The sequence below is a fragment of the Coloeus monedula genome (assembly GCF_965178545.1).
Source record: "Coloeus monedula genome assembly, chromosome: 1".
Classification (NCBI taxonomy): domain Eukaryota; kingdom Metazoa; phylum Chordata; class Aves; order Passeriformes; family Corvidae; genus Coloeus; species Coloeus monedula.
The window spans coordinates 125,597,078-125,609,889 of record NC_138781.1 but is presented as its reverse complement, the minus strand read 5'-3'; the positions used below and the strand labels follow the sequence as shown (position 1 = coordinate 125,609,889).

General features: G+C 36.2%; 1 protein-coding gene across 4 annotated transcripts in view; it reads right to left on the bottom strand.

Annotated features, from left to right (window-relative positions):
• Positions 1-12,812, bottom strand: part of SULF1 (sulfatase 1) — a 70,195-nt gene continuing 57,383 nt past the window's right edge. For 3 of the 4 annotated variants that reach the window (XM_082284566.1, XM_082284568.1, XM_082284567.1), the window contains 8 exons: positions 11,346-11,442; positions 11,166-11,260; positions 10,690-10,755; positions 10,021-10,193; positions 8,861-9,003; positions 8,631-8,754; positions 7,695-7,728; positions 2,287-2,398 (listed from right to left, as the gene is read on the bottom strand). In XM_082284566.1, the coding sequence (XP_082140692.1) occupies positions 2,368-2,398; positions 7,695-7,728; positions 8,631-8,754; positions 8,861-9,003; positions 10,021-10,193; positions 10,690-10,755; positions 11,166-11,260; positions 11,346-11,442 (763 nt within the window). In that variant the 3' untranslated portion in view covers positions 2,287-2,367. Of the gene's footprint in view, positions 2,399-7,694; positions 7,729-8,630; positions 8,755-8,860; positions 9,004-10,020; positions 10,194-10,689; positions 10,756-11,165; positions 11,261-11,345; positions 11,443-12,812 lie in introns of all 4 variants that reach the window. The other variant, XM_082284569.1, reaches the window with a different exon arrangement.

The following is a 12,812-nucleotide window of genomic DNA, read 5'->3' as shown; positions in this document are numbered from 1 at the left end:
CACTTTTTATTTCAAGAAATATTGCTTCTAGACTTTCCCGAAGCCAGAATTGTACTATAAAAGTATCACAGAAATATTATACAAGATTTAAAAACACAGTTTGTATCCTAGTAACTTAAGACCTATGTACAAATAGCATCATTCAGGACCATAAATACGTTTTTCTATCAATCCGCCCATGACACATACATCAGATAAAGAACTAGTAATTTTAACATATTTACAGAGTCCATCAAAAGACTGCTTCTTAAAATTATTAAAATCCTACTAAAAGAATCTGCTTTTTAAAAAGTTTCCACTTAAAATACAATGTAATGAATGTAAGTTTAACTTGCAGTGCTTGCAATAGCCAAAAAATATTCACTACACAAAATAACATGTAACAGGTAGGAAACACACCCATGAGTTGGACACTGTGGAATTACATCTGTTTGAGGTAATTCTCTTTAGTTGCTGTTGTCATAATTATTTAGAAATTTATAAAAAAAACAAGGGACAATGTTAAGTTTTGAGTAACAGATTTTCTGAGTCATTTTCATATTATACTTTATACAATTTAATGTTTGGTAAAGTTCAAGAAAAAATTTAGAATACAACAACAAAAATTATTACTAAACTACTATTGTTTACTCTCATGTGCCTTTTGTGTCTAAAATAATGGAAATCTAACATGATTTTATCATTCCCTTTAATGCCTGTTCAAAACAAAAAAGGAATTCAAGACTCAAAACTATAATAATGCTTTCAAGATACTGTTGAGAATAATAAAAAACAGGCAGGGTGACAAAAACATTTATGTGTTGATGTAAACCTTTCTACCAGTATCAGAAAAAAAAAAAAAAAAAAGGTCAAAAAAATTAATGGAATTTTAATTCTGCAATATCAACATATAGGGAAACAATCCAATTTAAACAAATCCTTCTACAGTTAACAATCATTAGCCATACCTTTCTGAGAGTAAATTTAATAAAGCAACAAAAACATGCAATATTTTTGCTAAAATAATATTTGAAGAATCTTTTTCCACAATCCATGGTGTTTACCTCTTTCAGGTCAGTCTGTTTATTGGTTTCACAATTTCACAAGACAACAAGCAAACTAAGAAACTGTAAGGTATTAGATGCATAAATGGTATGGCATACAGATTAAAAGTGCATTTTACTTGAAAGTGTGGCATTAAGAATTGCCAGTGGTTAAAATAATTGATGAAAAAGACATTATGCAGGGATATTGGGTGAACTGAAACACTCATTCATGGTGGGATCATTTGGAAATAGCGAAAGTAACTTGAGTGTCCTCTTCAAAGAAATAGCTTTTAGCTTTCAGATAGGGTGCTACTGCATTTGAAAGTTAACACTGTTTCTTTTAATGGAAAACTGGAAATCTTGCTTCCCAGTGTGGAGAATTACAGTGAGAGCAGTGCATGTGAATAAAAAAATGCACAAATACTGAACTGGGCTCAATTTAGCTGCAAAACGTATCTACAATAAACGTGGAATGTCAGTTGTCATGATTACCTTTGTTAGTTTGCTAATAAGAAAAGGAAGAACTTATTTAATGGTTTACAACTTGATCTAATCCAAGGACAGTGGAGCTGAGGCACTGCCCTCTGCATTTAGGATTTGTGAACTTTCTCCTGCAAGACTCTGTGTGGTTTTTTTTAAGAAAGTTCCTGCTTCCTGGGTACTGACAGGTGAATCCCTAATGGATATGTTCACAGTCTGATGAACAAAGGGTTCATCAGACCTCATGGGAAGATACATTTGATCTTCAAATATATCTTCCACAGTGTCACTGTCCTGATGAGTGTCTTTTTGAGGAATGCTGATGGGCTGTAGCATGAAGCTATGCCGGGACTCCAACTCTATCAAGCCATTTCCACTGAAATCCATATCCAAACGGTCCGATTCTTTATCCTCCATCCATTTTTCAGCTGGATGACTATTTCTCCAGTGTGCATCATTCAAACTACTTTTCTCAGGAATATCATTGTTTAATTCAAGTTTCCTCTCCTGACTTAAATTCACCGTGCTCAAAGCAAGGGCTGCAAAGTCTGTTGGCACAATAAGCTGCAACTCTTCTGCAGTCAGGCCGCTGGACTCCTCGGCAGAAGTCATTTCCACCAGGGTGAACGGTGTGGATGATTCGTCCCCATCCCCGTTGCTTCGAGCAGTGTTATTCTTGTCTGTTTTATTTTGCTGGTAGTAACTGTTCAGCAGTGCAAACATTCTATCTACATCCTTCAAGTAATTAGTCCAGTCAGCCAGACTAAGTCTAAAGTTGTGTCTGTGTTCATATACACTTTCATTCACACTGTACAAGTCTTCCAGTCCTTGCCAGTCAATGTCGCCAGTGAAATTGGGCAGCTTAGCCTTCCCATCCATCCCATAACTGTCCTCTGTTGAAAGAAAGAATAAAGCCTACTGGTGAACACTATTAAAGGTGCAAGCAAATCTTCCACATGTGTCTCTACTTCCAATTGGCTTGAAAGCACCACTGCTCATAAAGTAGGTAGCTCAAAGTGTAAGATGCTCCACCTCTTCTGTCATCAGATGAATGGTTCTGGCCTAGGATATGCTCACAGCTCCAAGAACCCCCCCTGTCTCCTGCTACATCCTTGGGCTGAGTCAAAAAAGAACAGAATCTGGTCTAATGGGGCTTTGTGATGGCATTCAGAGATAAGTCCTTCCTCTGATATTTCCAGGTAGGAAAAGTGTTTCAATACACAAATAATCCATTTGCCTCTTGAGCACTCGAGCAAAATATGCAATAACCAAACAATGGTTAAATATAAAAGATGGGACCAATCTGAAAGCCACTGGTCACCTGAACTTCAATACTCACATGAATTTTGATTCTGGGTAGCTTAAAAAATATGATCTACAAACTAACCAGACACATTTGATTTAGTAAATGATAGCCAAAGGGGGTTTTAATCTATTTTGTTAACGTTCATTTTAGTTCACATGGAGAATTAAGGGAAATAAAAACTGTCAAAAATTGGTGCGAATTAATTTATAGGACTGCACCACTTTGTGAAATAGTGTTAAAATATACACAGAGAACCTTCTTAAGGTTTTGTTTTTTAAAAAAAAGCTCTCAAAAGTATCTTAACAGCCTTTTCAAATAGTAAGTAAATAAAGGGCATAGATATGAGTCTATAAGTAACAATGGAGCTGCACTTTTTATTGATCACAGCCAGAAAATGTGAAGACACAAAAGAATCCCATTTCAAAAATATTTAAAAGTTTTGCTACAGTAACTATAGTGACTCAGATTATCAACTGTGGTGTGAAGCCATTTTATACTGGAAAGTCACACTGAACGGCATTATATTATTTAATTCACTGGGCAGACTGGATTCACTGATAAGATTTCATCAACAAGGTGGTCTACAAGGAAAGACAAATCAGGCAATGAAAATGTCTGTCAGGGAAAGTGACAATTTTGTCCTTATAAATGATATTGCATGCAATCTTTAGTAATTAATTCATTGGTAATGATTTATTCTCTTCCTGAAAATTGTATAGGCAGGTAGGCTAGTAGCAATTACTTTAGAAGTTCAAATGGCTATAGTCCAACTGTGTGAACTGAGCTCAAATCTTCATCTATATTGAGCCCTGCATCCCTACAGATGCTTCTTGGCATCTCCATTAATTTGTGTTTCAAGTTGCCCTTTCTTGTTACTTAAGTGGAACAGAAGATACAACTTGTCTCCATCACAGATTACATTCTTTGCTTCTTACTAGCTTGGGTTTTCACAGTAAAAGAATTTCTCCAATATTTAGTCCATCACATGGAAAGTCAGAAAAATACCATTATGGTCAGAAAAAACCCTTGAGATTTTTTTACAATGTGGGGCCTTACTCTGTTCCCACCAAAAGGAGACCACTTTCCTTATTTGAAAACACCTGAATCTTTGCTCTTAACTGGAAATATTTCACAACGTAAAATCTAAGTATTTTATTTTTTAATATGAAATTCTAGAAATATTTTTTTTTGCAAACATTAGACAATCTTCCTGTTCCACGAAGAAACGCAAGCTTTTTGGATTTGTTTGAACAACTATGACAGAGCATCTTCTTTCTTTCCTGAAGTAGACAAGAGAAATGAAATCATAGCATGGCCACATGAGAGCCATCTTCATAAGTCAAATTATGGATAATTTGTTTCCTGAAACAAAAGATAATTAAATACCACAGAGGTTTCAAGAAAGAAGATTTACTATTCCAGTGCTTAGAGGCATAAGGGGCCCTAGAAAACATCACGGCAGGGGGCTGCTTTGTCAAGGAATTTACTCATTAAACCCTCTAAGATATTAACCACAACACAAGTGCAAAAATATATAAATTTTTCTGGTTTACTTCTGTTGGTAGGGGTCTTTTTCTTTTTTCTTTTTCTTTGCCACGTCAGAGCCTGTATAGGAAAACAAACTGTTGTAGGGACAGTCAAGTGGGTTGGTATATTATGGCAGGGAACTGAAAAAGAAGTGATGCTGTTTGACTGGTAACAGGTTTGGGGATACACCAGGGGAGTGGGGGGGAAAGCAGCAGCCAGAAAGGTGCTTTTGGGCTCAGAAGAGCCTCTGCTGCCCATCCCCAGCAGTGGGACAGAGGCTTGAGCTGCGGTGGCAGGTTGAGAAGTGGGAAAGTCTGGGGACCAGCGAAGAGGAGCAGGGTTTCTGAGGAGCCTCAGCAGCAGGGCAATGGGGCTGTACTGCACAGGAGTAAGATTAGCAAGGAGTTTGCTGTATTCCTACAAAACAGCTGAAAGTCAGAGCTACATGGTCCTTCACTCTGGATCTATTTTTTTCCCTCTAAACGTGGCACTGTTTCTGCAATCTCAGAGAAGTTTCACAGCTGGGAATGCACTGGGAATTGTTCCATGATCTTTGTGTAAAGCAGAGAAAAATAGCTTGTTTGAAGACAGAGATAACTTGTATTCATACATGTTAAACAAATAGGGAAGCAAAGTCTTAAAGTCCTAGAGCTATTTTGGTTGACTGAGCAAGTTACCTCACAGTTTAATTCCACAACTTGCAGTAAGCGTGGAAAGTTTCCCACTGAAATCAAAGCATACAGAGGGAAGGAGAGAGGAAAGAAGAGATTTTTTCCCCTGTAAGAAATTTCGTTACATATAGGTACGAAACGGGAAAGTGCAGATGAGTTACATTTGAGAAACAGCACAGCAGTGGGTTCCTTGATCAACATTTTGGAATTTCTCAGCTATGATATAGATCCAAAAGAGAAAAAATTGTTGCTATCTGTTCAAAACAAAACTTACTAATTTTTTTGCTGTTTGATTTTTCATTTTTAGATCAAGCTTTAGTTAAGCTTTACTCTCCATTTATCCTACCCTGGCATCCTCTATGATCCGCTCTGTGCCTGTGTTGTCTCAAAACTAAGAAGAGATTTGAATACGTCTCCTTTGAGACTAAAGATAGGTGGGTACAATCATATTCTTGGTGGCTTTGAAAAATTTCAGACAAGCAGGAGAGGAGAGAGGAATGTGAAGTTGACACATCCTGTTATCAACCACATCTGCAGAGCCACACTTTGTCCATCAAAGGACAGAGGTGACACCAACTCTTCCGTGCTGAAGCTCTCTCTCCCTCTGTGTAAAGCAAACTGCATTGTACTGGCTATTTCCACATGGGCCTGTTGTCCCAGTGTTTTACTGCAACACAGGCTGTGCTTTACTAACTCAGGGCATTTTGAACTGGAAACAGGTCAGAGTGCAGAATCTACATGATCTGAAGGAAGCCTAAAGGGCAGTTCAGATGACTTTCCATTGTTATTCCATTTGTTTCTCTGCAGGGAGCAAGAAAAGGATCCTCTAGTAGATTGTTTTAATGATTCCTGATAAAGGCGGTTTGTTAATTTAATTTTTTGATTTGTTTCTGGGGGTTTTTTTTTGTTTTTTTGGTTTTTTTTTTTTTTTGGTTGGTTGGTTGGTTTGGTTTGTTTGTTTGGTTGGTTTTTTTTGTTTAAGAAAAGAAAAACACACTCCACCAAGATGGGGCTTGAACCAAAATGTTGAACCCAGGCATCTGTGTAAATTGAATAACTGGGTGCCTGGAATGTCATAGCACAGAGCAATATTGCTTGTATTGTATCACGCCTGCTATTTATCACAGTAGTAAAATGTTTATCGTATGTTCTTTGGTACCAGAAGTTAAAATGTTTTTGTTACTAAACAGTGTAGGAAGATAAAATTTAAGGATTAATCCTGTGTCCTCTACTATTTTATGCAATCCTACAATTCAAAAATGGCATTTCTGTTAGATCTGTAGTTAAAATGAGAAATGCTTACTTACAAGGATGCCTTCCAATGAAAGACTTAAAATGACAGGGATTACTTTCTATCATTGTAGTAACAAGTTCCCACCAGGCTGTAATGAGCAATGCAAACAGTGGGATATAAACCAAATGTAAGTTTATCATTTTCCTAGATCCCAAAACAACTCAGTTGAAAAAATACAAAGTTGGCTGCAAAACAAAATTTTGCTGCTTAAATTGGAGATCTGTACATTGAAATACATTAGTTTAATTGTTCTCTGACTGCTGGAAGCTAATGACAAGGTTCCTTTCAGAAGACCCTGTGAAAAACATTTTATGTAGACTTGTATACCCCTTGGACTCCCTTGTTTACTTTTCAAGTAAGCAATGTGTATCAGGAGCTGCTCCTCTACAGTGCATAGAGATGAAAATGTATAAAAATGATAAACTGTGAAAAGGAGCCCAGTCTAAATATGACACTCCACAGATGTTAATCTTTCACCCTGAGGACAAGTACGGCTCAATGAGCAGCAAGCTCAGTACTGTTAAGACCTGCAGGTTTTTTCAGTATCTTCAGGGTTTTATGTTATGTTTGACTGGTTTCTCCACCAGGAGAAACAGGGCTCTGCATGATAAACATGTAGGTACAATAAGTATATTTTTAAAAAGAAAAATATACTTTCGAAGAGCTGTCTGTCATGTATTCCTCAGGTTCAAGCCTTTTACATATACTTTTTTAGGTATAAAAACCCTCACCTGTTGCCTTTCCTCAGTTCAAATAATACACCTTTTTAGGAAATTTCATTTCATGCTTGTCTGATCTGGTCTCAGCCCAAAGGAGCCTCACTTTTCTGCCACACTTATATTGAACAGTCTCCTGCTGGCTTCTGAGCACAGGCTGCTCATATTGCGCACTGCTTTTGCTTAAAGTGGTATCTGCCAACATTTCCTAAAGCCAGTGAGAAGATTTTGCTTTGCTTCCATAGGTTTGATTAGGTTCCTTGTACCCCAGAAAGCCTTGTAAGCGTATTTGGTTTACATGTGAAAAACAGCTGTGAAGACTTACTAAATAAAACCAGAAAAACACCTCCAACCCATCCAAAATCAACAGGATAACATAAGAGCAACCCAAAAGAGGTGGTTCTTTCAGGGTAATTTTCCTTGGGCAAACATCTAAGAAGTACAGGCATGAAATATGAGCTGTATGAAGTCTTGCTATGACAATGAGCTACGTTAAATGCAGAATGGTAGATCTAAAAAACAATGGCCAAGTTCAGTGTAGAGTAGTTAGAAAGTGCATGCATCAAAAGCTATGCTGTGTGCAACATGGCAGGATACAGACATTAGTTGAAATGGACTGGAGTCATGCAATTATTTGGAAAGAAGCTGCTGAGGAGAATAAAAAAGTGTGGATACCTGTGTGGATCATAGCTTCCTCCATCTTTATTTCCTGATATAGGAAAATACAAGAGTAACTTTTGTTAGTGTTTAGAACTTGTAAAACCATTCAAAATGTAGTTTTCCATGCACAGCATCTAATTCCTAAAAAGAAATGTACTGTGTTAAATAAAGACAGAGCTGCAGTCCAACAAAGATTTCCTGGAAGTTTTACATAAAAGAACTGAAAACCCACAGGTTTTCAAAAATAATAAAACCCCCAAACAATTAGATATTGTAAAAAGGAGAAACATTTGTAGATGTAGAAAGAGATACAAAGATGCAACACCACAAATTATGCAGAATGGAGTATTCCTGGGAAAAAAAAAAAAATCACAGTGTTCAATCAACCAAAGTTAAGTGCAACGAATTCCAGAGACAAGAAGTAAAAAAACCAGCTTTTCTTTTACCCAGAGACTCTTGTAAAGAAATATTGCTTTCTTCAAAAATGAAGAAGACTACTGCTGATTAGAAGTTTGCCACGTTAAGTCTCAGTTTTGGTAGGGAACCTGTAGTTGTTCATATAGGCAGACAGCATTTGAAATAAACACTGGATTTAACACCTCACCCAATACTGGGAGGCAAAAGCTAATGAAATAAAGCCTGCAATGGAGAAAAGAGTTATAGCTGTGAAGATTTGCATGTGGCCATTATAGCTCCAATAACGATTTCCCTTCTGCAGCATTTCTGTCAAATGATGGTTTTTGCCATCAACACCAAGATGGCAAGAGTAACCTGTGCAAACTTACAAAGAAGTTTCCTGGTCATGTGGCTGTGCAGGATGGTGTATATGGATAATTCTAAATTTTTCAGAGCAACACTTAGGAGAGTGACACTTCATGGATACAATTTGAGCTAAAGTAGATTAAAAAAATATTAATAAAATGGAAATAAACATTTCTATTTCTCTTGTACCTGTTTCAAGTCCCTTTGGCCTCGGATTGCACTGCTTGTAACCTTGACAACTTCGCAGTTCCATCAGCTGGATGTGTAGTTGATTCAAAATGCCTCTTTCCACTGTGTGAACTGTATTGGTCAGCTGAGAAAGAGAGGAATGAAGGGAAATGATACTTGTTAACAAAAATTTTAAAAAAACCCTAGAGGAGCCTGGTGAATGACATTTTGTAACAGGAAAAGGGGTTTACCTGATAGGGATCAGTGTTCATATCAAAATATTCCAAGAAGCCAGTTGCAAACTCACAAAAGAGAAAATTGTGGGTGTCATTAACAGTTCGCAAACACCAGTAAGTGTTGTTATTGGAGCTTGTGCAAGCACAGAAGGAGCCCACTGTAATTAAAGAAACAAGTTATTAGTTTTCAGTGAAAAATAATATGCTTGTTTCTTCTACTAGTACCTTTAATCACAATAATAAAATACTAGCCTTGCCTTAGATTTTTATTTAGATTTATTTAGATTTGGTTACTGTGACAAGCTGTGAACAGTATCAATGTTTTGAACAGACTTCATAAAAACAGTAACTGTTGTATAATACGTTAGCTCTTCTTTAAGTTTTGGACTGTTCCAAAAGGACTTTTTTTACCCCATGACTCTTGCTGGAGCATTACCAGAATGCACAGCAATATGAGAATTTTTTTCATAACTTTTTGTTATTCCACAGTTAACAAGTAATTAGCCAATATAATTGTTGTCTTTAAAACAAAAAACATGCATATGACTACTTTAGAAATATTTTAAAATGTAGAATATGTATTAGCAGAAATCCCAGTGCAATCAGAACAGATTACCACTAGGAGACAATTTCTCTCTCCAAATGAAAAGTTGTTCTTAGCAAATTTTCAGCTTCAAGTCAAATATATTGTAACTTAATTTTCACCTGATCTTGAAGTTTTTGAAAATAAAGTTTTCAATCACTTTTCTTTCTCCACCATCAAAAATGAGAAAAGTATTGTTTGTTAATGCCGAATACTGAGAAATGTTGAAGTATGTCTCAACAGAATAGTAATCTGTATACCATGAAGTTTAAAGAGATTTAAAATATGCTTTACCTCTAATATTTTGTTCATATACACAAGGGCTATGCAGTTGTGATTTTGAAACTATTTTAGCATAAAAAAATGGAGTAATGGGAAGAATTCATAAGGGACAGTATCTGCATTTTGGTCACGATAAGTTGTTTATTACATACTTTGAAATAAAAACGTTAAAATTAAAGTAGACCTTTTATGTGCTGAAGTTTTTGACAGCATTAAAGGTCAGAATAATTCTTTGATTGCATGAAGTGGAAAACTAGTAATACAGCAGAGGATAGCCTGGATCACATCTGCATTTTGCCATAAGACTTACAGTTCCAGAATGGTGCTGTTTGCCAGTGGTTGTTGTCATGGGTAAAGCACGTCAGCCCAGGCAGGCTGCACTCATCTCCCTTCTTCTGGCGCCTTTTCCCCTTCCGCTCCTTCTTCCGTCTCCGGTTCTCTTTGAACAGCTGCAGTTTGCCATCCACCTCCTGTGCTGCTTCTCTGTTCAGAGAGGAAGTTGGGTATGTCTGACTAAGAACTTTGTTCTACCTGCTAAGATCTAGCAGTTTTTACATCTTTCTGGATTTTATAAAGGCGGAAGGATGAGAAAGTGACCTTCTAGCTCAGCTTCCCCAGCTGTTAAGATAAGGTGTTCTCTTCAGCGAGCATGAGAAAAGATGCACTGCTGCATTTAGGTTTCACTGGATCTTTAAAAAATAATATTGATCTGGTTTTGATAATACTATTTTCATCCTTTTTCTATCAACAGGTTGAAGAAATATTGTCCATAAACTTTCACAAATTGGTCCAAAACTACTGAAGGTTTCTTGTGATAGCTTACCAAGTGTGACCTGTTCTTCCCCTCAGCTCGTCCCTTCTTCTCTCCACAAATAACCCAACAAAACCCAAACCAAAAAACTCCCCAAATCCCCAAAGCTGTATTTCTCTAGTCACCAAAAAGCTAACTGTGAGAATAAGAGGTTAATAACAATCTTACTTGAAGGGATGAAGATGGCTCTTGAGTTTCTCTTGGGCCCTTACCCCTTTCTCTTTGTTGTAATAGCTACAGGGAAAATTTTAGGAATTATTAAGTCATGAAACTATTTTCAACACAAAACCGAAACAGAAATATACTATCGTTGGCATTTTCTTAAGGAACTATACAGAATGACTCACAATTTTCACTTCATTTACCAAAGTTATATCTGTGTGTTCCTATGCTAGGTTATAGCAGAACTACAACTGGATTCAAACATGCTAGTAGAATGCAAACATTTTTAATCTTAAAATGTTAAAATTTATCTTCTTGTGGTTCACAGTAGCTTCTACCCATATATAATTAAAATAGGGGCCTACAATGGTTATAAATATCAATAAAGCTTTGTTCTTTTATTTTCCATCTCAAAACCCCTGGAAAATGCATAAACCTTAGAAATCAGTGTAGCATTCAGTATTTAGTGCCATCTCTCATACCTCTGTTTACTACAATCACATTCATCTGGTTTTCTTCTTTTTAGGTGTCCTCTAACTTCCCTCAAATTCTTAATTTTATCTTGGAGAGCTTCAATCTGCAGAGAATATTTCTGACTTAGAATTATTCTTTGAAAAGATAGCAGTGTAAAGACTTCACTGAGATTTTAAAATACCTCTTACCTCCTTATCAATGTAAGCCTTGTGGTCCTTCCAGGCTCTGGCAGATTGGTACAGCTCCCTCTCACAGTGAATAGTATCATTTGGAAGAATGAAACATCTGTAGATGTGAGTTTAAGAAATAGGAAAAAGAAGGTCAGTCATTTCCCAGTTGCCCACCCATTTTTTCTCTTTCTTCCAACATTCATAATCAATTATGTTTTATATTCTGCTAGTAAATAAAAAAAATCTACAAGTTCTTCCTGTGTTGACTTAATAATAACAATTGCTTTGATCTGGTTTCTCTGGAAAAAAACTTCATCATCCATGACAGATGGTCTGTGCCTGCTAAGCAAAAAATGAAATACATTCTTAATCAATCAGAAATGAAATTGAAACTGAAGTAAAAATCTGTTAAGAATTTAAAGCCTCCTGTTAATCAAATGTGTCATTGTTTATTTAACCACCAGCTGCTGAGAAATCTATTCTTCTTGCCACATGAGTGTAGCCCATCTTCCCAGCAGGCAAAACACTCAAGAGGAGAACATACAGCCAGAGGGCTGAAGATCAATATAATCAGTAAAGACCAACAAGAACCAAAGTTAGAGGAAGGAGTTCAAACAGGTGGTTAAACAAAAAGTCTACAGAGAACTTGAGTTAAAAGACATTGTAAGGACAAAATCATTCACAACAGTGTTTGAAAAAACAGCTCTACCAAAAGGAAAAAAAAGCACAAGAAAGACCGAGGCAGTGGACTGAGATAGAAAATCCAGCAGAGTGCAGGCTGGGCTTTCAAAGTCATCATGTTGACAAGAAGAAATACCTTAGTTAGAAATATCTATTTATAGATAGAACTATTTTAGGGTCCTGCTTCATCAGAACCCTTCTTTTAATTTTTGAGAAGAATAACAGAAAAAAAGATGTAGATGTTTATCTCTCCCCATGCAATCCTATGCTGGTTTTTTGTTCACTCAAAGAATTCTGAAAGCAATACTGTTCTGTAAAGGTCAAAACACTTTATGGAGAAATAATAACCTTTTTTCTGGAAAATTATTTACAGCTATATTAATTCCATGGTTGGAAATTATCAATGTAAGAAAGGATAATTTTTACTGTTCTAAACTAACTTTTGTGTTTCCCTAAAAAAATGTAAAAAGAAGAAAAGAGAGAAAATCTTTCTATGTTTTAAATATAATAAAAGAGATTAAACAAAGATTTTTGTTGCCTGCATCTTCCTGGCTTTTCAAACCAATCATATTAACATTTTTAAACTAAAAATTAATTTGAGATGTTTGCACCTTTTCATTCAGTTTTAGTGTATCTTGAATAAACAGGTCTGATGTATCTTAGCTAATGTTAATGGCTGCAAACAACTAAGGATTAAGAAACATGATATAACTGACCTAATCTTCCTCGTGTAGAGTGGAACTTCAGTCATCTCAGATTTAGGCCTCTATGCTAAACTGGTAGTCTAGACTTTATAATGAACAG